The sequence below is a fragment of the Mirounga angustirostris genome, unplaced genomic scaffold (assembly GCF_029215605.1).
Source record: "Mirounga angustirostris isolate CCGP_5_RB_7025 unplaced genomic scaffold, mMirAng1.0.hap1 SCAF_13, whole genome shotgun sequence".
Taxonomy (NCBI): domain Eukaryota; kingdom Metazoa; phylum Chordata; class Mammalia; order Carnivora; family Phocidae; genus Mirounga; species Mirounga angustirostris.
The window spans coordinates 57,104,754-57,127,651 of NW_026991721.1; the positions used below are offsets into that span (position 1 = coordinate 57,104,754).

General features: G+C 54.9%; 3 protein-coding genes across 23 annotated transcripts in view; 1 reads left to right on the forward strand and 2 right to left on the reverse strand.

Annotated features, from left to right (window-relative positions):
• The window catches only part of NUMA1 (nuclear mitotic apparatus protein 1), a 69,709-nt gene extending 60,611 nt beyond the window's left edge, over positions 1-9,098 (forward strand). For 14 of the 16 annotated variants that reach the window (XM_064576976.1, XM_064576985.1, XM_064576977.1 and 11 more), the window contains 11 exons: positions 1,048-1,116; positions 2,998-3,108; positions 3,206-3,424; positions 3,546-3,703; positions 4,870-5,116; positions 5,962-6,190; positions 6,787-6,956; positions 7,239-7,415; positions 7,643-7,759; positions 7,850-8,062; positions 8,385-9,098. In XM_064576976.1, coding sequence (XP_064433046.1) covers positions 1,048-1,116; positions 2,998-3,108; positions 3,206-3,424; positions 3,546-3,703; positions 4,870-5,116; positions 5,962-6,190; positions 6,787-6,956; positions 7,239-7,415; positions 7,643-7,759; positions 7,850-8,062; positions 8,385-8,396 — 1,722 coding nt within the window. In that variant the 3' untranslated portion in view covers positions 8,397-9,098. The remainder of the gene's footprint in view (positions 1-1,047; positions 1,117-2,997; positions 3,109-3,205; positions 3,425-3,545; positions 3,704-4,869; positions 5,117-5,961; positions 6,191-6,786; positions 6,957-7,238; positions 7,416-7,642; positions 7,760-7,849; positions 8,063-8,384) is intronic. The other 2 variants (XM_064576988.1, XM_045894329.3) reach the window with 2 other exon arrangements.
• Positions 9,099-9,373: 275 nt separating this feature from the next.
• Positions 9,374-13,164, reverse strand: IL18BP (interleukin 18 binding protein). 3 transcript variants are annotated; one of them, XM_045894341.3, is made up of 7 exons: positions 12,474-13,164; positions 11,781-12,249; positions 11,368-11,457; positions 10,832-11,023; positions 10,077-10,197; positions 9,842-9,986; positions 9,374-9,641 (listed from the first exon to the last, which is right to left on the reverse strand). In XM_045894341.3, exons 3-7 carry the CDS (start codon positions 11,387-11,389, stop codon positions 9,558-9,560), a joined length of 564 nt encoding a protein of 187 aa, XP_045750297.1. In that variant the 5' UTR covers positions 11,390-11,457; positions 11,781-12,249; positions 12,474-13,164; the 3' UTR covers positions 9,374-9,557. The 3 variants fall into 3 exon arrangements, with proteins under 3 accessions (XP_045750297.1, XP_045750296.1, XP_064433062.1); XM_045894340.3 differs by having other exon boundaries at positions 9,842-9,989; XM_064576992.1 differs by lacking the exon at positions 11,781-12,249 and having other exon boundaries at positions 9,842-9,989.
• Positions 13,165-13,668: 504 nt separating this feature from the next.
• RNF121 (ring finger protein 121) overlaps positions 13,669-22,898 on the reverse strand; it is an 82,718-nt gene continuing 73,488 nt past the window's right edge. For 3 of the 4 annotated variants that reach the window (XM_054512102.2, XM_045894339.3, XM_064576990.1), the window contains exons 7-9: positions 17,385-17,518; positions 16,636-16,737; positions 13,669-15,045 (exon numbers count right to left, since the gene is read on the reverse strand). In XM_054512102.2, coding sequence (XP_054368077.2) covers positions 14,925-15,045; positions 16,636-16,737; positions 17,385-17,518 — 357 coding nt within the window. In that variant the 3' untranslated portion in view covers positions 13,669-14,924. Of the gene's footprint in view, positions 15,046-16,635; positions 16,748-17,384; positions 17,519-22,898 lie in introns of all 4 variants that reach the window. The other variant, XM_064576991.1, reaches the window with a different exon arrangement.

A 22,898-nucleotide genomic window follows, 5' to 3' on the forward strand; every position in this document is an offset into this window, starting at 1 on the left:
TGAAAGCAGCCCTCTCAGGTCAGGGAGGGTTGTGAGCGTGGGACGCCTGCCCATCACGCTCTGGGCCTTTAACCCCGAGTGTGAGCTAGAGCTGTCTGGGAGCAGGAAGGCCAAGCCTGGCGGGAGACAGGAGGTGGCCGGGCCTGGCTGCCGGGCCCTCACAAGGATCTCCCTGTGCTGCCCTTGACGTCGAGGCTGTTGCGCTGGTATTTAGCAGGAGCGCCCTTTCTCCACCACCCCTCCTACTCAGTCACTCCGGGCCTGCTGAGGAGTCAGGCCCTCCCCTCCTTCCGTCGCCGCCTCCAGGGAGCCTGAAATGATGGGGACAGTCACACCAAATAGCAAACAGTCAGCAATGGCCTCTTGTCTCTCGTCTCTGCAGTTACTGCTTGAGCTCCCGGAACGCCTGGAGGAGCCAGCCCTGCTCGTGGCTGTTAGGCTCCCTCTCGACTCCTCCCTCCCTCTGCTCTTCTTCTCTGTGGGAGTGGGGTGGGCTTGGGGTAGAAGGGCTGCCCCTGCTGTTGTCTGGCAATCTGCTTCCCAGTGCTAACCCCAGCGGCCACGTTGCTGGCACCAGCCCTAACAGCCTGCGGAGATTGGGAAGAGGTCTGAGCATCTGTGGGCCTTGGCAGTTTGGGGGAGGAATGTTGGGTATTCATTATTGTCTGCTAGAATTACAGACTCGGTCGTGCCTGTCCCCAACCCGGGAAGGCTGGGGCTGGGAACAGTGGCAGTAGGGTGGTAGTAGGGTGTCAGCTCCCCAGATTTCAATTCTGCTGAATCTGGAGGCTGCAGGGCTCCGGCAGGCCTGTCTCTGCAGGCTGGGGACAGAGGTGAGCACGGGCCATCTGGCAGCCCCTGCCTATTGGGTCGCCTCACTCAGGTCCTGCCAACCAGCCTAAGCAGAGGCTGTTCCCTAATTGGAGGCCAGAGAAAGGACCAGAGTTTCTTCTAGGAACACTGGGGATTTATCTGGGGGAAAGGTCCTAATCTCTCTGGACATACAGGGGAAGGCCTTCTGAGTCTTCTTTTCTTCCCCTGCTCCAGGTGGAAGAACTGAGTAAGAAGTTAGCTGACCATGACCAAGCCAGCAAGGTGCAACAACAGAAGCTGAAGGTAAGATACGGTGGGGGGTGGGTCGTCCTCCCTCAGCCCCGGAGCAAGGCTGGGGGAGGGAAGATGCTCTATAAGCCCTCGGGCTGTGGTGGGCGTTGGGGCAGAGGAGGGCCTGACAGCCATACACCTGCCTGTGGCTCCAGGAGCCCTTGCGTGTGCCTTGTTGGAGCTCTCGAGGGAAGACGAGAATGATCCCATTCCTCAGACCTTCATTCTCCACTACAGTAGCTCCTAGTCCTGTGTGGTTTGATTAATTAAAAATTCCACTCCTCTGTCACGCTACTTCATTTCCCTTGCTTAGTAGCTACATATGGCTAGGGCTACCATACTGGACAGGGCAGATACAGAACATTTCCATCACTGTAGAAAGTTCTTTGGATAGCACTGCTCTAGACAGCCTAGCCTCGAGGAGTGTCCTCAACATTTAATATGACAGTGCAACTTGATATATTTTTTGAAGATTTTATTTGACAGAGTGTGAGAGAACACAAGCAGGGGGGAGGGGCAGAGGGAGAGGAAGAAGCAGACTCCCCGCTGAGCAGAGTGCCTGATGCGGGGCTCCATCCCAGGACCCTGGGATCATGACCTGAGCCAAAGGCAGATGCTTAACCGACTGAGCCACCCAGGCGTCCCAGCAACTTAATATTCTTAGTATTTTCAGCTCTCTTCCCTGCCATAATTGTGTGATAAACATGTTTATCGGGGCACCTGGGTATCATAGGCAGTTAAGTGTCCGACTCTTGGTTTGGGTTCAAGTCGTGATCTCAGGGTCATGAGATCAAGCCCCATGTTGGGCTCTGCACTCAGCATGGAGTCTGCTTGAGTTTCTCTCTCCTTCTCCCTCTGCCCCTCCCACTCATACTCTCTCTCTCTCAAATACATAAATAAATCTTAAAAACAAACAAACTGGGGCGCCTGGGTGGTTCAGTCAGTTAAGCACCCGCCTTCGGCTCAGGTCATGATCCCGGAGTCCTGGGATCGAGCCCTGCATCAGGCTTCTTGCTCAATGGGGAGCCTACTTCTCCCTCTCCTCACTTGTGCTCTCTCTCGCTTTCTCTCTCTCTCAAATAAATAAAGATCTTAAAAACAACCCAGATGCTTATTATGCTCCATTTGGGGGCCTTCCCAAATGGCATGCAGGAGAGGTAAGGCGAGGTAGTCCAGTGTCTACTACAAGCTAAGCACTCACTGGCATTGCACAGAGGGTCCAAGAACTGGATATGGGCCCTGCTCCCAAGGAATCTGTGGTCTGGACAGGAGGCAGTGCAGCATCGTAAATGAGCCCACACAGGCTTTGGAGTCAGCTGGACCAAGCCTCAAATCTTACTGTGCTATGATCCTGGTCAGTATGTTTACATTTCTGAGCTCAGTTTCTTCATCTCTAAAATGGGGAAGAAGTTACTTCCCACAGTGGTTTTGAGGAGAAAGAGAGTTCACGAGCCCTCAGAGAGCTCATGTGCCAAGTGCCTAGCTCCATGCTCTGTACCCAAGTGTTCCTGAGGCTCGGTCCCCGTTGGGGAGTAGGGAGTCTCCTTGGGGAGGGAAGCACAGAACACTGCCCGGGAGCTGGAGGTGATGACTGCCAAGTACGAGGGTGCCAAGCTTGTGCTTGGTCACAAAGAAAGCAAAGATAGGGCTGTCAGAACTCTGCCAGAAATGGCATTAGCTGGACAGGGAAAGCTCTTGCAGAATGTGGACCTTGAGGGGTGTGTGGTGTGTCCAAATTAGGTGGGAGTTGGGGGCAGGATTTTTTGTGCATGTCCTGAGAGAGAATACAGGAGTCTGAGAACACCCATAGAGCCCAGGATCTTAGGGCAAGTCAGGGATTTGGGTGGAGCGGACAGACCAGCCACCCCAGTCAGCGTTTGTCATGCCTTCCAGGCCCAGGGAGGGGAGAGCCAGCAAGAGGCCCAACGCCTCCAGGCCCAGCTGAATGAGCTGCAGGCCCAGCTGAACCAGAAGGAGCAGGCAGCTGAGCACTACAAGCTACAGGTGAGGCGCCCCCGGTGCCCCCAGCGCCCCACTGCCCACCCTCTCCTCCCCCAGCCCTGCCCTCCCACCACCCCACCCACCCTGTCTGCCCATGTAGATGGAAAAAGCCAAGACCCACTATGATGCCAAGAAACAGCAGAACCAAGAGCTACAGGAACAGCTCCGGGGCCTGGAGCAGCTGCAGAAGGAAAACAAAGAGCTGCGGGCTGAAGCTGAGCGGCTGGGCCGGGAGCTGCAGCAGGCGGGGCTGAAGACCAAGGAGGCTGAGCAGACCTGCCGCCACCTCACCGCCCAGGTGCGCAGCCTGGAGGCACAGGTAAGTATCTGCTTGCACTGACTCTCTCACCCGGGGTTACGTTGGACCCCTGTGCCCCCCCTCTCCCGGGCTGCCCCTGCCTGAGGCTTGTCTTCACTCTCCTTGGCCCTCTCCTTTGCAGGTTGCCCATGCTGACCAGCAGCTTCGAGATCTGGGCAAGTTCCAGGTGGCAACTGATGCCCTAAAGAGCCGGGAGCCCCAGGCTAAGCCTCAGCTGGACTTGAGTATTGACAGCCTGGATTTGAGCTGTGAGGAGGGGACTCCCCTCACTATCACCAGGTGAGGCACGCTGCTGCCCTCTTGTCACTGAGTGCCTACTGTTTGTCAGGCTGTGTCCTGGCCGCTGGGCCTAGTGAGATAAAGATGTGGTCCCTTTGCCCTCTGGGAGCTTATTCATAGAGAAGAGTAAGGAAACTGGTCCCAGGTGGTAGACGCATGTTTGTATAGGGCACAATGGGAGTAAAAGGAAACCGAGTGGTCAGAAGGGGTTTCCTGGAGGCTGTCACTTCTACTCGGGAGTCTGCAAAGGAGCTGAAGGTGTGTGGGCCTGGTGAACGGAGGGGAGCAGAGGGTAGAGGCCAAGAAAGAGCGTGGCTGGGCTGGCAAGTGAGGTGAGGAGGGCTCGCTGGGATCCCCATTGAAGTTTAGACTTGATCCTAGAGGCAGTGAGGGACCTCGAAAGAGTCTGAAAGGAAGGAGTATGTGGTTCAGTTTGCAGCTTAGAAAGCTTACACTCATGAAGCCAGCGAAGAAGCTGAGAGAAATGTGTCAATACTGTTACAAAAACACCCGCAAAATACTAATGCGTTTATTTACTCCTCACAGTCCTCTGAGGTAGATTCCATGATTATCTCCTTCAACAGATGAGACTGGGGCATAGAGGGGCAGTCATTTGCCCAAGGTCCCACAGTGGTAGAGGCAGGCTTGAACCCCGGGCAGCCTGGCTTGAGTCCCTGGTTGTCACCAGGCTGGCGCCTCCCCTCAGGTGCCACCAGGTCTAGGTGAGAGGAGAGGCGGACCCGGCCAAGGGGATGTGAGCGGATTGGGGTGTGGTTAGGTGAGCTGTTGGGTAGGACTGTACCCATGTTCATGGCTGGGGGGGCCCAGCTGGAGGCTGCTCCCGTTCTGTGAAGTAGGAGATCCAGGAGGAATAGACGGATGGACTTAGTTTGGACATACTCACCGTGGAGCTAGTTGTCCAGGTGGGGATGTCTGGGACAGTGGAGTCTAGGAGTTGCCAGTATTAAGGAGCTAGAGAACCATGGGAGTAGAGGGGCTCACCAGGAATGGAGAGTGGAGTGAAGGGAGGGCCCAGGGTAAGTGCTTTCCTGGGTGCCTTTCAAAATTCAGAGTGAGAATGGGGTGCTTGACCTGGTCTGCTTGTAGTAAGGGTAGGGATTGGTCACTTCGGAGCAAAGGGATGAACCAAAGTGCCTTTTCTCCAGCAAGCTGCCTCGAACTCAGCCAGATGGCACCAGCATCCCCGGAGAGCCAGCCTCACCCATCTCCCAGCGCCTGCCCCCCAAGGTAGAATCCCTGGAGTCTCTCTATTTCACCCCGATCCCTGCTCGGGGACAGGCCCCACTGGAAAGCAGCCTGGACTCCCTGGGGGACGTCTTCCTGGATTCAGGCCGGAAGACCCGCTCCGCTCGTCGACGCACCACACAAATCATCAACATCACCATGACCAAGGTCAGGCTGCTGGGAGTGGGGCTCCAGGCCAGTCATGCTCACTTGCTCGTTAAGGGCATCTTGCCCATCGGGTCCTCACAATAGCCTCCCGAGGGTCCGTATCTTACAGATGGGAAAACTGAGATCCCCAGAAACACAGGGACTTGCGAGGCCTCTTTTGTAAGAAGGGGCAAGGCTGGAATTGGATGCCTGCTGGCTCTAAGGCTGCTTTCTTTCCATGGGTAGCACTGACCCTGTGCAGGCTGAAGGGAGAGAATATGGAGAAGTTACAGCCCAGCTGTGGGCCTCCAGCACGCCTCCTGGGTGGCTGACATGTGCTGTGGCCCCCCAGAGGGCTGCCCGCTAGGATGGGGACTCTGGCTGGCCCTTGTTTCCGTATCCTGAGGAGGCTGGGGAGTGGGGAGGTACCTTCGATGCAGCAGGTACCTCTTTCGTGTGGGCTGCCCTCTGCTACCAAGAAGCTGGAGAACTAAAAGGTGGGCAGGCCGTGGCAAGCTCGGGGTGAGGGACGGTGAAGGCTGTGGGATGAGCCTGACTAGCCCAGGAGACAAGCGTTCCAGCCCCGGCTCTGCCACCTGCTAGCTGTGACCTGGAGGCCCATCACTTTATTTTTCTACACCTGGATTCTAAAATGGTCTGATACATACTCTGCCTTCCCTCCTTCAAAGCATTGTCAGTAGGCAAGAGAGAATGCAGGATTCTTAGCAACAAGGTCCATTTCTTGCAGATGTGCAGCTAAGGATCCCTGCAAAGCGGTATGGGAACACAGGCATTTTAGGAAGAGGAATGGGAGGCTGCCTTATTCTGTCAGGGCCCCACCCCACCAGATTCATTCTCTCTTCCAGAAGCTAGATGTGGAAGAGCCGGACAGCGCCAATTCATCCTTCTACAGCACACAGTCAGCCCCTGCCTCCCAGGCCGGCCCACGAGCCACCTCTTCCACCCAGTCTCTAGCCCGCCTGGGCTCTCCTGACGATGGCAACTCGGCTCTGCTCAGCCTGCCTGGCTACCGGCCCACCACTCGCAGCTCCGCTCGCCGCTCCCAGGCTGGGGTGTCCAGTGGGGCCCCTCCAGGTGAGGGGACCATAGGGGCTTGAAACACACAAAGATGAGACGAGAAGCAGATCCTGGCACAGGAAAGGGACACGCTTTGACAACCTCAAGGCTGGTTACCTTCCAGCACCTCGCCTGCCCCTCAGGCTGCTGCTCATCGCAGCCAGGGTGAACGGGAAATGTTCGTGCAAGGAGCCTGGGATTCCCAGCCTGATAGTGATGCTCAGCTCAGGTCCTCCGTTCACCCTGTCTCGGGGGTAAGGGGTGCCGGAAGAGCCCTGCTGGGCCAGTGTTCTATTCTTAGATTCTTCTTGAAGGCTCTTGCCCTCCAGGACCCCCTAGGTATCAATTCCTGGTCCTCAGTTAGTTCCTCTAAGGTGTCACAGCCTCTGCAGAGGATCTCTTTTGACCTCCTCAGGGGGAGAGCACTGAGCCAGTCCCCAGGGTGGAAATGGTCTGTGAGCCCCACTCCTGGATCTGCAGCACTGAGCAGAGCAGGACTCGGAGGCCCTGAGCCTGAAGTCCACGGGACAGGAGTGGTGGACGCAACGGCTGGCAAGAGGCCCGGGACCAGGGGTGGCCTCCTGCCGCTCCCCTCACTCTTCCTGGCCTTCCAGCACCCCCTGCTCCCGTCTCCCTGCCCCCCACAGGAAGGAACAGCTTCTACGTGGGCACTTGCCAGGATGAGCCCGAGCAGCTGGACGACTGGAACCGCATCGCAGAGCTGCAGCAGCGCAACCGGGTGTGCCCCCCCCACTTGAAGACCTGCTACCCCCTGGAGTCCAGGGTGAGCTCGGGCCCCGGGTCTCTGGCGTGCCGCGGAGGGTGACCTTCTGTGTCCATGCACTAGCTGGCAGAGAAGGGGTCGGGGTGAAGTCACCACGGGCGGGCTTGGATGTGGAGGAGGAGGTCCGCCCCGGCCTCCTCCTGCGGCCACCCTGCACAGCAAAAAGACACTGGCAAGGGAGGCCTTCGGCCCCAGGAAGGCCTGAGCTGCCCTCCACGCCAGGCCTGTGAGGAGTTGCGGGGTGGGCCGGCCCCCCTGACCCCTCCCTCCTGCTCCACGCAGCCTTCCCTGAGCCTGGCTACCATCACAGACGAGGAGATGAAGACCGGGGACCCCCGGGAGACCCTGCGCCGAGCCAGCATGCAGCCAGCCCAGATAGCCGAGGCCGCGGGCATCACCACCCGGCAGCAGCGCAAACGGGTCTCCTCGGAGCCCCAGCAGGGCCCCGGGACCCCTGAGGTACACGCCCCTGGCTCCTCTTTTGTTCTGTCTAGCAGCCTGCCTGGTTCTAGCCCAGCTCCTCAAGTTGGAAAAGTAGATTAAAGGGGAGCCTTCGCTCTCTGAGGGCTTGATGCGGGGACTGTTGGGAAGCGGGGGGGCGGGGGGGGCGCGGCGGTGTTGACTTACAAGGTCCACTCAGCTCTGAGACCCATGTCTGGTTTTGGATGTGACCCTCTCCCCCATAGTCTAAGAAGGCCACCAGCTGTTTCCCCCGCCCCGTGACTCCCCGGGACCGACATGAAGGGCGCAAACAGAGCACTACGGAGGCCCAGAAGAAAGCTGCCGCTCCGGCTGTTAAACAGGTGAGTGGGGGGCTGGAGGGAGCCCCTGGAGGGGCCTTGGTGGCAGGGCCCAAGTGCAGCCCTGTTTGACAGCCCCTCCCTCCGCGACAGGCTGACCGCCGCCAGTCCATGGCTTTCAGCATCCTCAACACGCCCAAGAAGCTCGGGAACAGCCTGCTGCGGAGGGGAGCCTCAAAGAAAGCCCTGTCCAAGGCGTCCCCCACCAGCCGCGGTGGCACTCGCCGCTCTCCGCGCATCGCCACCACGGCAGCCAGCGCCGCCATGGCCGCCGCCCTCGCTGCCACCCCTCGGGCCAAGGGCAAGGTGGAGGCACTGACAGGGAAGGGGCTGGTGGACTCTTAGGAAAGTGGGTGAAGGCAGGGCCCAGCTAGGCCGCTGGAGGGGGGCTAAGTGTGGGCGCTCCCTGTCTTGGTTACCTGCTCATGGAGGAGAGGAGACACGGGGCTGCCTAGGCCTAAGCTGGCAGTTGATAAGCTCAAGGTCGATGTGTCCAGGTCAGCCCCAAGGAAGGAAGGAAGGGATCCTAGTCCAGGGGTGGTGGAAGTTGAAAGAGGCCTCCTTGAGCCATCTGGTGCAGGCGGGCATCCCAAGTGTCCAGCCACGTGACGGTGTTTCTCTCTTTCAGGCAAAGCACTAAAGGGCCAGGACCAGTGAGAGGCCCCACCTGTGTCCTCAATGCCGACCTCGCCTGGTCCTTTTCCTTCTACTGTCCCTTTCAGTGCCTTCTCTCAGCTCCCAGGCCAACAGTGGCCAGACCCCTAGAGACAGTGATGCCTGCCCACACCCCGGCCTGGTACCTGGATGTTCACCAGAGCCTTCGCCAGGTGAACAGATGTGTCCTCAGAGTTGGCCCCGGAGGCCTGGAGAGTCTGGGTCTTCTCCCTACCTTGCCTCATGTTTTCTTAGAGCAAAGTCACTTCTCCATCATAACCAGACTTGAGGCTGGCTTTGAGTGGCTGGGCCTAAGGGCCGAGTCAGTCCGCCTCTGGATCCAGAAGAGGGACCACTGGAGGAGCAGGCCCTGGTCCCTGCTGCACCTGCAGGGCCCTTCACTTTTAAAGTCCAAGACTGGGTATTGACCCTAGTGGGTGCACCCAGAGGTGCTCCCATCCACCGAAGGGCTCAGATGCCCAGAAGATGCTCTTTTCCAGAACAAATGGGCCCCAAGCCTGGGTGCGGCAGCGGGGGTGGGGGACAGCCTTCAGCTGCAGCTCATCCCCCACCTTCCCCAGACTTACACTGGGGTGGGATTTGCAGTGATGGGAAGGTTTTTAAGGGCCAGGGATGGATCTTTTCTAAATGTTATTACTTGTAAATAAAGTCTATTTTTCTCCCTTAAGTGCTGAGCTGTCTTGATTTGTGTGGGAAAAGGGAAACTTAGAGCACATCTTTGTCCCTGCCAAGTTTTCCCAACTAACTACCTGCCTTACCTCCAGTCCTTTCTCCTGGCCTTTCTAGGGCCATAGGATCTTACATTTCTCTTTTCAGGACCAGTGTCCCCTGGTTTTGTCTTTAGATTCTGACAATCCCTCTCTTCCCACACTCCCTCCTAGGATGAGCCAAGTCCTGTAAGTGGAACAATGGCTTAAATGACAGAGCAGGTGTTGTCATGCCTCCATTGAAAAACCATTTATGCATGCCCACTGTGGGCCCTGCCAGGTGTGACAAAGATGCAGCTGTGGATCAGAAGTAGCATTTATCCCATCCCTTCCCTGGGACAGTCCATTAGAGGGAGGCCAGAGCTGCAAAAGCATGTAGACCTCAGTGAAGAGGAGACGACTCAACCAGGCTTTGGAGTTCACCTGTCGCGATGACGAGGCAGGGGGGACCTGCTGGAGGGCGGGGCTTCTTGAACAGAAGGCATGACGGTCTTCAGCCCAGCCTGGGGAAGTGAAGGCAGACAAGGATCAGGCCCAAGGGTGGGGACATCTCTTGTCACCTTGCTGTAGGCCATGCCTGCCTGAGTCCTAAGTTCCACTTGGGGGCACGGTGGACACTAGCTGGCGGCCACTCGGCTGAGCCCACCCTTTCCTCCCCATACTGCTCCTCCTGTCCGTGGAAACCTTCCCTCAGGTTTCTCACCCAGAGCTGAGCTGGGATGACGTGACGCTGGGCGGTCTGCTCAGGATCAGCAAAGACACAGGAGAAGTTGGTGTTGCGCAGGGTGGGGCTCAGCTCCTCTAGCACCAGGGCCCTCCGTAGCTGGGTGCGTGCACCCCGGTACTCCCTGCTGAAGCAGAGGACGGAAGGCCATGAGAGAGGACCGCAGAAGGCACCCCCCCAAACCTCCTGCTGGCCTCACCACTGTGCCCCTCACCTGCTGCTGCCCTCTCTCAGCCGACCTGGGAGGTGCTCGATGAAGGAGCCGTTGCCCAGCCAGTAGAGGATGCTGAAGGGGAAGCGGCTGCAGGCGGCACAGGACAAGGTCAGCGTTCCATCTAGGGACAGGTGTGGCAGTTAGCTCTTGCGCAGAGCACACCCTCCCCTCAGGCCCCACGGTTCAGGAACCTGGAGTGCGGCTGTGAACACCCGCCAGGTGCGGAAGTCTGCCAATGGGGAAGTGTGGTTGTCTACCGGGAGGCCCAGGGCTGAACAAGAGGGATCGGGGGACGGGTCCTTGGTTCAGGTGAGGACTCCTGAGCCTGTTTCTTCAGGATGACCTTTTCTAGTGCTCGGCTCTGGTGACTGGGAGCCCTGGCCAAGGAGGCAGCAGCAGGAGGCCACTGCTCCTCTGAGGTGGCCAGAGGGCAAGGGGGCTGGGCGGGGGGGGGACTGGCCTCAGAGCCTATTGCAGTCAAGGCTCTGGGAGTCCTCTGATCATCCTTGTGTCTGAATTCTCTCCATCCCATTGGATAGGTAGCATCCTGGGAGCTGGGCCCTGCACCCACACTCATGCTGGGTGGGAGGGAACGTGCCGAATGCTCTGGGAAGCTGGCCTGGCTGGTGGGGCTACATGGCAGAAGGTGGGGGTAGGGGGCAGCTCAGGAGTCAACCCCACTCTTGGACCCTCTGTGCCCACAACCCACCCTGACCCCTGTGTCCTTTTGGGCACCCATCAGAATTGCTCCTTACTCAGTGGGACTTCCACTTCCGGCCAGGTCACCTCCAATGCTGGGCACTGCTTAGCTGTTGGGAGCCAGGAAGGGCAGGGGTCCTTTGTGATCCCAGTTGAGGCAGTGGCAGTGGCCTGAGGTATAGGTGTGGCTCCAGCCAGGTGACAGACCATGTGGGCACACAGAAGCAGGACCAGCAAAGGGCTGCGATCTGAGGGCAGGACAGTATGGAGGTCAACTGCTGTCTGCTGCCAGGCATGCTCAGCATCCTGGCCTGGATGCAACTCTGGCCCAGAGATTCCTGGGCTCTGCCCAGGGAATCGGAGGAGCAGAAGGGGGTCGTCCTCAGGCCCCACCCACATCTTGGCCCTTTTTGAATGGAGCACAGGGAGACGTTGGACTGGAGCCAGAACCACAGCATCTGGACAGAGGCTGAAAGCCCGAACACAACAGCAGAATGGAGTTCCCCTGGGCGGTAAGGCTCAGGGCCGCCCGCACCGCTCCCTACTGTCCTCAGACCCCATCCCGCCTTCCCAGGCCAGCCTCAAGTCCCACCTGGTGTCCAGTTCTGTCTCATGGTCTTGACGGATGTGTCGGGAGCTGGCGTGCCTGGTTCTATTTATCTGTAACAACTTCCTCTCTGGGCTGGTGGGGGAGGAGAACATGAATAAACTACTTCTCTCTCAGTTTCTCAGTGGCTGCATCCCAGCCATTCCTATGGGCCTGTCCTTCCTGGGGGCTCCACAGCCCTGCCTTGGTCTGAACTCCGAATGGGCTGCCAGGCACTCCAGGCATCCCGCAGAGACTGGGGCTCTTTCAGCACTTGGCAACAAAGCTGCAGACCGTCTAGTGACAGTCTTCCCCACCCTAGCTCTTAGTACCATTAACATTATGCTGATTATGAGTCCACCCTAATCCCTTCATCATAGGGATGGAGAAACGGACCCACAGAGGGGCCAGGGACTTACCCCAACACAAAGAGAAGCAAAGCCCTCTTCGCTGGAGCTGGTTCTGGGAAGGGCAGGATTAGTGAAGTCCTTCTGGGAAAGCACTGTCCCTCTCCCCTCTATTTCACTTTCGCTTTTTTTGTAGCCAGGGAATCAGCAAGACAGGTTACTAACACAAGCATGACACCAGCCTGTACTCGGCACCTCTTCTGCAGCCAAAATCCGTGCTGGCTTGGAATCTTCCTGCTAACTCCCAGGTTTCCCCATGGTATCAGACTGGGTCTTTAGTGCCCCCTCAGCTTCACCCTCCCAGGGGTACAGATGGGATGAACTCAGGAAAGAGTCTCTCACAGGTGGATTCTTCTGTCCCAGCCAAGGGTCAGGACTTCGGCGTCCACCTTTGCTCTTCAGAACCAGCCCTCGCGACCATGTGAGCAGGCCTCATGTTTCTTCTTTCACATTCACACCTCTATTCAAGGGGTCAACTCTCCTAGGCATTGGGGACCCCAAGTTGGATCACTTTGCCCATTTCAGGCTCAATGTCACACCAGCCTGTCATCCTGGCCCTTCTCAGGCTCTCCACTTCCTCCAACCACCAACCTCCTCCATCCCCTTCTCCCCGCCCCCCCAAAGCCTTCTCGCTTCTCTCTCATCCTAGCCCCTTGGCCAGAACTACAGGTCTAGGTCCACTAGGAAGTGTAGCTTTCTCCCTACCTGGCTCCCGAGAAGCCCTGAAGAGCCCTCTTTCTCAGAATCCCCCTTCTTGAAGCTCCACTCAGTCCAGCTGTGTCCGGCCCCGCGTGAGGCATGTCTCGGGAACTGTGCTGCCCGCACTCTTCGGCCTTGTGTGCAGGAACCTCTCAGAGCCAGGCTGAGGACTTGGAACACGAGCTGCAGCGCTGGCCCTAAAACGAGGGGAGGGCACTTCCCGGGGAAGAGGAGGAGCAAGCAGCCTAGCGCCGGCTCCAGCAACAACAGAGCGATATAAATGCACCAGTCTGGTGGCTGACGGGACAAGCGGAGCTGGGGCTGTGGCAGGGCGAGGACTATGAGGCGCGTGAGGCACTGGGGATGCAAAGCTGGAGGAGGCACTCATGATCGGGGTCGTGCCAATGTCTGTGGAGGCAGAAAGACCAGGACAGGTGACCCAGTCCACACACAGATCAAGCATGAAGGACAAGAGCCAAGTGTCTGAGGTTTGTGGTCTCTGATCAGGGGGATGGGATGCTGGGGACAGAGCCAGGGAAGCCAGGAGATGGAGCTCGGTTTGGGGGATGCGTCACGAAACTCCTCCCTGGGAACGCCAGTATCTCCAGCTGTGAGGTCAGGAGGCAAGGCTGCTTGGGGCTTCTGAGACACAGTCTTCTGGGGATGGCATTGGGGGATGGGAGGGAGAGGAGACAGGACTCCACCTTGGAGTGGAACCAAGGTAAGAGTCGGGCTATGGGGAGGACAAGGGACCCAGACTTGCTGAAGTATGAAAAGAGAGCCTTGGACAGCCTGGTCTCGGCTTCTCACATGAGCCTGACGTGTAGGGGGGACAAGAGTGAAAGGATGATCCCTGGACCCTTCAACTGGTCCCCATTCCACTGAGGATGGGCCCACTGACATGACCAGTGGGGGACCAGGGGACGCCACAGCCGGCTGAGAAAAGCCAAAGTCGAGGGTGGCCCAGGAGAAGGTGTGTTGGTAGCAGGCAGGGCACAGACTTCACCTCAGGTGGTGAGGAGAGAGTCACCCAGTGATGCTCCAGAGCCCTTCGGCCACAGGACAGGAGTCTGGTATCCCACCATTCCCACGGGTAAGGGGCCAGCCACCCCTAGGATCCAGCTCTCATATGGGAACAGCAAAAGGCACCAAAGGCAAGGCACGCCCAGGGACCCCATGGAAGAATACAGCAAGATGGATGTTCAGCTTTCCAACCCAGCTCATGGAGCTTTATTCAGAATGGAGTGACAAGATCCTGCTTGGCTCTTGCTGTGCCTGAAGGGCAGGCCCAGCTGGGCCACATTCCCTAGGAACCCAGTGCTGGAGGCCCATGTTTGCCCTCCCACTTCCTTCAAAACTCCTAGGGCCAGGGCTGGGGCCTACCTGGAGCCTCTTTAGAACCCACACTTGCCTGGGCCTTGTCCTCTTCTCTTCCCACCCACCACCACCCCTGCTGCCGGGCCCAGGCAGGACCCACAAACGTGGAAGTTGACAGAGGGATATTCCCTGGGCTGGGAATCCCCTGGCAGCTTCAAGGGAACACTGATGACAGGGAGAAGTCCTATCTGTCATAGCTCTACTGCGGCACACGGACAGACACACGCACACACACACACTCTCACGCACGCTTTCCAGGAAGGAAGTGATGTGGCAGAGTGGCCTTTGGCGCGTGTCACCACTTCCGGGCTAAAGGGTCAGATTGCACAAGACGCCTTCAATCACTGCTGCCAATAATAGTCCCCATGGCCCAACTACACACAGACAGACTCTGTTCTTGGCTGGGGGCAGGTCACCCAAGCTGCTGCCCCCAAACAAATCCTCAGTGAACCGTGAGATCCCAGGGCTTCCCTCCCTGGAAAAGTCAGGACAAGGTTCCACTTGCCTAAACCAGTCTACGGGTCCTGGACAAGGGAAGACAGAATCGGACACAACACCGACTGCGGGGCCCAGACAGGGAGGAAGGAAGACACCTCCCCATCCCGCAGCGTGCATCTGTGGTACGAGGCAGAGCCCATGAGCTCTCCCACACGGAGTGAAGCAGGCTGGAGCCCCACAGAGGGAAGGAAGGGCTGGGCTGGGGTGGGGGTGGGGGGGCGGGCAGGGAGGCTGAGGCTCTCAGCCAGAGATGAGAAGGCTCCTTTAAACCAAAAATGTGGCTCTGCTCCTGCCGTGCTCAAGCAAGGAGGGCGAGGCCTAGAGGAGTTGGGGCAATTCCTATGCTTCACAATAAAAAAGGTTTTTAAATATATTCATCAAAATAGTTTTCTTTTAAAAAGCCCCCACTGCTGACAGCCCCACTGGCTGGCTCTCCATCATTTCCCTCCCCAGCCCGGGCACAGTCGGAGGGGTCCTGAGTGGCCCAAGGGTCCCTTTTGAGTCCTTCCCACCCAGGAAGTCTTGGAGGGCGGGGAGGAGAGTGCCCTGAGGTCCGTAGCGGGCGGATGCTCTTCTTCCTGGCTATTCCAGGCCCAGGATGTAGTTGATGCCTTGCACCAGGCCAATGATGACAGGCTGCCAGGCTACCAAGTACCGAAGCCAATCCAGCAGTTGCCCATACATGACGTGAGGCCTCTCCCAGCTGTCAGTGCGTTAAAGAGGCTATGTGTCAGAGCTGCTAAGGCTGGTCTAGGGGATGGGTGAGAGGGTCTGCCCGCACTGTCAGCTGCCTCACAGAAACCAGCCTGCCTACAGGGAGAGGGAGCCCCCTCACCAGCCTCTCCATGTTAGAAAGGAGGGCTGAACCCAGAGACTGGGGGATGGAGGGGAGAGGGGACCACTGCAGAAGACAGGACAGACATGGGAGAAGGGTGGAGAGGTGAAACTAAGCTCTCGAAGACCAACATGCGGACAGAGCCTCCCATAACGCCTTCTCGAAGATGGGCCTGCTGGTGTGAGAGCAGAGTCTGAGACTGCTGTGAATTCCTCTGTGTTAATGGCTGCAGGGACGTGGGCAGTGGGATAAGGTAACCTCACAGGTTCTTGTAGTGTCCCAAATGGAAGGTTTTCTAGGTCAAGGAAGGGGCTGAGTCTAGGGACGGAGGCAGAAGGGAACAGGGAGCAAGAGGCTAGTCACAGGGGATAACCCCTGGCAGAGGCTCTAAGGACTCCCCATGCACCACTAACACCAGGCCCTACTGAGGCCCAGCGGCCCCAGAGAGGAGTTCGCTTCCTTTCACTTTAGAGCTAAACGCTGGGCAAGACACTCAGAGAGGGAGTCTGGGAATCCAGCTCTGCGGAAAGCACAGATTAAACCTCATGACACTGTGGGGGAGCCTCTCCAAAAGCATTAGAAAAGAGCAGCCTGGCCCAATCCCTGGGAACTGCGGGGAAGCCCCAAGCCTAAGCCTCAGCCTCACCATGGAGTTACTTAACCATTCTTGAACTAGACTCTAGAAGAACCAAGCAAGGAACCTTAAGGGGACAGGCCAGAGCCTCTGGTTCGGGGGCTGTGGGAATGTGCTGGGAATGCAGTGGTCCCTGCCCAGCCCAGCTAGTGTCCAGGGGATAGGGAACCCTGGCACACAGGGCAGCTGGGAGAGGGGAGGGGAGAGAGCTGGGCCCCTAGATCCCAGGGGAAGCGAAGGGGGGACCAGAGCAGTGGCTGGGCAACTTCCAACAGACAGGTGGTAAGGAGGAAGAGGAAGGTGAGGGAGGGCAGAGTGGGGAAGGCCGGCGGCCCCGTGTTGAGAGGGGATGGAACAGGGCTCCCTCAGCCATCCCTGCACCTTGCAGGCTCTGCACAGGCACAGAGTCAGCCTCAGGCCCCACACGTCACAGGTCAGGCCCCACTAGGTATGTAACCTTGAATAGGTTTTTCAACCTCGAAACCATTTCATTTGTAAAATGAGGATAATATTACCGACATCATCAAGTTGCTGGAGATAATATAGGCCAAGCACTTGACACAGTGCCAGGCGCAGAGTAAGCAAACAGTAAACGGGCTGCTACTGCTACCAATTTACCCCTGAGGGATCCAGAACGATGATGAGAATCTGAGCTGTTAGTCCTGCCCCATGTGCCACCCCCAACTTCCCTCGATCACAAGTCAAATGGAACGGTGGATATGTACCAAGGTAGGGGGGACAAGGAAGGGTCCCAGGAGGACCCAAAGGCAGAGTGACACTGGCCAGGACTTTCTTCCCATTGCCCATTCCCAAACAAAGGATACGGGTTGCTGAACATCCTCTTGAGGTCTACCTTCTCTTTGCAGTAGGGACACGTCTGCTTCTTTCCCACGATGCACCAGCCACGGATGCAGAACTCGTGGAATCTGAGCACCACTGGTCAAGGGAAATGGTGGGCAGCCAGGATGGCACTTAAGCCCCATATCCGTCATCAAGGTGCCCGTGCACTAGCTCTGGAGAAAGGTTCAAATCCTGGCTTCCCCTCTTTTTAGCTGTATAATCTTGGGCACACCCCTCTCTCTGACCCTGCTTCCTCACATGTGAAGTGAGGATAATGATCTCCATCTTACAGGGTTGTTATGGGACAAAATGGAGATAATACATGGCACAGAACAGGAGCTGCCCACGCACATGATAAATACTGGAAATGTTATTCAGGAGGACTGGATTCTGAAACTGAGGGATCCGGCTAGAGGCTGCTCCTCCCAATAAGTGATCCAGCCTCGAGGCAGCTGGTGCAGCTTCGGGCTCCTTTCGGATCCAGTCAGGCTATGAACTCTGTTTACATGGGAGGGGCTCCCAGCTGCAGGAAAGAGGGAGAGAGACCGCAGTTTCCACTCCCGGGTGTCAGCTTCTCTGGCAGAGAACATCACCCAAATGTCTGCCCTCTTGTGACTCTCCTGCACTTCAAGGTCTAGACAGTATGCCAGGGTCATGGCCGCCCCCTCTCCTCCCTGACTGGAATGTGCATGTGGCAAGAGAGATGAGGCCCAAGGGGCTCCAGGCAGGATACACGTGATTGCAAGACAGCCTATATGTGTTCTCGATGATGCCCTCTTCACTGACATCCACAAAGATCTGCTGCCCACACACGGCACACACACTGTCCGAGAGGTGTTTGGTAGGCATGCCCGACTCGCTGTAGAACTGAGAGGGAAGAACAGGAGGAAAAGACAGGAAAGGTGTGAGAATCGGCCCAAGTAGGATGGTGCCACAGAGGCCTTAGGTCTTCTGAAGGGGAGGCAAAGAGGGAGGGGGAGGCCCTATAGCCAAAGAACATCTTTTATATGCCAAATCAACCTCATCTTTGCTGGGTGGATGGGGGGGAGAAAGGGACAGACCAAAGATGGGTTGGGAAGTCAGATCTAACAGAACCTGAGCACTCGGCTGGTCAGCATCAGGGACAAGGAGATCGGGAGGTAGAAGGACTCAGGGCTGGTGATCAGGAGCTATGTCAGATAAGCCACTCTGTGGCCGGACTACGCTTCCAGCGGAGATGGACGTCTCTTCTCTAAGATTCAAAACAGTCAGATACCCGGTGCAATGTGGGTTTGGTGACAAGGGCATTCCCGAACACTCGTGGAAGCAGGGAAAGGGGTTCAATCCTTTTGGACAGCATCTGGCATGATGCCTCAAACTGCCACGCCCTCTAACTGTTGATTAATGACACTTCAAGTAATTAAAGAAGTAAAAATATCAAAAAAGCAAAAAAAAATAAAAATTAAAAAAGCTTCATGTATACAGATATTCATTTAAGCATTATTTATAATTTAAGAAGTAAAGAGTTTAGCAATTTCTCAAAAAGTTAAACAGAATTACCATATGACACAGCAATCCCATCCTTACATATATCTCCCCCTCCAGGAAAACAAAGACTAAACACACACTTGTAAGCCAATACTCATGGAAACATTATTCACAACATCCAAAAGGTGGAAACAACCCAAGTGTCCATCAAAAGAGAAGCAGACAAAACAAAACTACTCCCCCTGCTTGTGTTCCCTCTCTCGCTGTGTCTCTCTCTGTCATCTTTTATTTAACAGAGAGAGACACAGCGAGAGAGGGAACACAAGGGTGGGGGGTGGTGGGAGAGGGAGAAGAAGGCTTCCCGGCCGAGCAGTGAGCCCGATGCGGGGCTCAATCCCAGGACCCCGGGATCATGACCTGAGCTGAAGGCAGACGCCCAACGACTGAGCCACCCAGGCGCCCCTTGAAATGGTGAATTTTAAGTTATATAATAGAAAAACCCACAAAATAATAAAAACAAGCAATGAAATGGAAATAACCATTCATGACCCAGAACAGGAGAACGCCCAAATAAACTTGGTACAAACTCAAGGGACTTAACAGCAGGGAGGCAACTGAAGCCTGAGATATAACAGTTAAGTGTCAAAAAGTAGGGTACAAAACTGGAGGCACAACATGATCGGTACCATATGTAAAGACAAGCCCAAATCTATACAAAGAGAAAAAGATCAGAAGGAAATAGGTCAGAATGCTCATGCCAGGGATGTTTTGGTAGTAGGATCATAGGTGATGTTTTTCTTTTGCCTACTTTTCTGTACTCAAATTTTCCTTAATGAATATATATTACTTTTAGATTAAAAATTATTACCACAGTTAATTACAACAAATAACCAACTCCATGCTCCAAAAAGAAATTCCAAGTTTTGCATAATTTCCTTGTGGTTTATTGTTACATAACTAAATAGCATCTTCCCCCTACCCCAAGGAGAAAAGACTTGAAATTTATTTGTTGACATTTTCTAAGACCTATTTTTTCTTTCCTTTGCCTTATACACATAATATAGAATATACATCTTAACTACTTCTACATGTATAGTTCATTAGTGCTCAGTATAGTCACACTGTTGTGCAACTAATCTCCAGAACTTTTAAACATTCTGCGAGACTCTATAATGGATCGTGAAAAAGCCTTCTGCATTTGTTACTACAATCTCATCTGGACCTGTCAGGTAGATATACCGCCTCTAGACTTTTTGCATTTCCTTAAACTTGAGTCTGCTGTCTTTCTTCTTCTGTTTCCAAACACCTGTCTTCTGAAAAAGCCAAAGCCCTGAGGCTGGGTGAGAGAGGAGAGGGCACCCAGGTGCTGGGACAGGGAGTATGAGAGGGTGACACCAGGTGCCTGCCAGAACTTCCACTCAACATGGAGGCTTCCCTTACTCCAAGGTGCCCTTCTGAGGAACAGCCTCTCAGCCATCAGAACCGCTACCGGATTCCAAGAGTCCTCAAGGGTAGAAGGCAGAGGTGCCACACTGCCCCAAGAATCCATGAATACAGAGCTTCCTGCCTTCATGTGCACCACCTCACTTTCTTGTAAACCCGTCTGAGATAGCTCAAGGTGAGCTCGAGTATTACCAGAGAACACCAGAGCAGCCCTAACGCTGGGAAACCAAAGCCCAGAAGAGGAAAGAGGTAAGGGACCCAAACCCAGACCCTCTGACCCCTACCCAAAATCTATCCAAGGTGTCCCATAACATCTGCTGAATGTTAGCTGTAGAACCATCAGCTACTTAGCTTGCTGAGAGCCAGTTACTTGAACGGTTCCGATTTATTTATCGAGAATACAAAAGGCAGTGGAAAAGGATAAGCTAAATCAGGGGGCAGGGCCAAACCTGTGGGACTTCATTAACTATGCAACTTTCAAAAGCTGGAATCTCGGGATGTTAGTATTGTGGGGGGGAACCTCTGAGAAACACTTCCCCAGAGCTTGACAGGCGTATGGCTCTGAAAGGTGTTCTGGCTTAGAATTTCTAAGCGTATCAACTTGTCAGAGAGACAAGAGACCAAGAGGTCTGGGTCCAGCTCGGCACTGAATCCTCCTTGTATAATCACGTAGCACAGAAACATGGCCACTCACTCTGGCCCACAGCATTGGCAATAAAAGAAATAGGAACGTTCTGACTCAGGAGATGTGTTAGAGCTGAGGAAGAGCTTAACCTCAAATCACCCCAGAGTTCTCCCCACAGGACACAGAGGCAAAGGATGCAGGATGAAAGGGAACCTGGATGAGGTGAAGACAGGAGGAGGGATGTCCAGGAAAGCGTCTGTTAGGCTCCTAGTTTCTGGAGTTCTCCCCACAACACTAATGTGGCACTAGGCAGGCAGGGTCAAATCCCACAATGTTTCAACAAAGCCACCAGGTAAGCTGTCAAACCAGGAAGGCCCAGCACACCCCTCGCAGAAATCACACAGGAGGAGATTGTATCAGGAGGCACTGAGGCTGAGCTGCGTAAGATCCAGGGAGGCAGGTTTCAGTTTAACCTCAAGAACAGGATCCCTCCGTAGAATAAGCTCAAGGGGGACCTACAATTTATCAGGATTAGACAGACCTAACTGCAGTCTTCTGTCACTTACTATCTTGATGAACTTGAGCAAGCCACCCAAACTCTTCCTTCCTTCCATCAAAATATACTAGGCACCTACTAAAGTACCAGGCACTGGACTAGGTCCTTGGGATATATTGCCGGAAGAACAGAGACCCGGCTTCTCTCCTCACGGAACCTACAACTACAAGAGAATGACATTAAAAAAATAAATATTTATAGAAAATAAGAACTAACTTCAGGGGCGCCTGGGTGGCTCAGTCGTTAAGCGTCTGCCTTCAGCTCGGGTCATGATCCCAGGGTCCTGGGATCGAGTCCCACATCGGGCTCCCTGCTCGGCAGGAAGCCTGTTTCTCCCTCTCCACTCCCCCTGCTTGTGTTCCTGCTCTCACTATCTCTGTCTCTGTCAAATAAATAAATAAAATCTTAAAAAAAAAAAAAAAAGATCTAACTGCAAAGGCTAAAATAAGAATTATTTCAAAGGCAGTAAAGGGCGAAGAAAGGGGTTCCTAACTAAGCCGAGGTCACATAAGGAGGCTTCTTTGAGGGAGTGACATTTGAGGCTGAGAGGTAAAGGGCAGTGGGAGTTAGGGAGAGGAAGAAAGGCAGAAGAGGGAAGAGGCCCTGAGGCAGAAAGGAACCTGGTGTGCTTGAGAAACTGAAAGGAACCTTAGCTAAGGGACAATGACAATTCTTTATAAAGAGATGCTGGAGACCTGGACCAGGGTGATGGTCTGGGCTAATTTAATGGTAGTAAAAATCAAGAGAAGTGGACAGACCGGTGATGCTAAATAGACAGCCGAAGACTAAAGGTCTGGTGCTGAGAAAAGTTCTGGTCCAAAAAGTCACAGAAAAGGAAAAGGAGAATGCCTAGGTGAAGTGCAGAGAAGATGCCTTAGGTCTGCACTCATAGGAACAACAACATTCAAGGGGAGGACAAGTTAGCAGAAGAGACAGAAGTTAAAGCAGAACAGGGAAGCATCACAAAAGCCAATGATGACTGCTGAGGTCAGAATTAGTGACACAGCCACTAGTGACTTGAGTAAAAGCCATTTCAGAAGAAAGGTTTGAGCCGAGCCAGATTAGAATAGGCTAAGGAGTATGGAGAAGGTGATCAAAAGGGGACAGAGCTTCCTTCTAAGTTTAGCTGTGAAGGACAGGAAATGGGTCAGTTGCTAGAGGAGAAAGTGGGTCAAAGAAAGTTCGATCGTTTTGAAAAAGAATGCTTAAAAGGCGAACAGCCCGACAGAGAGGGAAAAGTTGAAGTCACAGATGAGACAGGGACTTCGATAGCATAATGCATCCCGGAGAAGGAAAGAGGGTATGGAGAGGCGCCTGGGTGGCTCAGTCGTTAAGCATCTACCTTCGGCTCGGGTCATGGTCCCGGGATCCTGGGATAGAGCCCCACATCAGGCCCCCTGCTCGGCGGGAGGCCTGCTTCTCCCTTTCCCACTCCCCCTGCTTGTGTTCCCTCTCTCGCTGTGTCTCTATCCATCAAATAAATAAATAAAATCTTTTTAAAAAACGGAAAGAGGCTGGGCACCTGGGTGGCTCAGTTGGTTAAGCGACTGCCTTCGGCTCAGGTCATGATCCTGGAGTCCCTGGATCAAGTCCCGCATCGGGCTCCCTGCTCGGCAGGGAGCCTGCTTCTCCCTCTGACCCTCCCCCCTCTCATGTGCTCTCTCTCTCATTCTCTCTGTCTCAAATAAATAAATAAAATCTTTAAAAAAAAAAAACGGAAAGAGGGTATGGAATCCACAGTGCAGGCAGGGCTGGCTTGTGATGGAAGAAAGGACATTTTCTCCACCATAACTGGAGGGAAGGAGAAGATGGGTATAAATATGTGAGTAGAAAACCCCAGCACAGAAGCCTGCACATAGCAGGGGCTCAGGAAATAAAGAGGAGTTGCATTTCACACATCAGAGAATGTGTGCGCCAGGAAAGCCCTGTGAGCTCCTCCAGTCTGCCCCCTTCTCTCGACCAGTGAGGACACAGGAGGAGGAGGAGAGCCTTGCTGGAAGTCAGAGAGAGCTGGTGCCTGGTCAGTTCAAGCAGATGATTTCAGAAATAACTTGTTGAAAAAGGGAATAAAATACCCATTTCTCCGGGTTATAGTAGATGAGATTCCATGTCACAGAGTGGTCTGAGATGACTTCAGACAACAGATGGCATCCAAG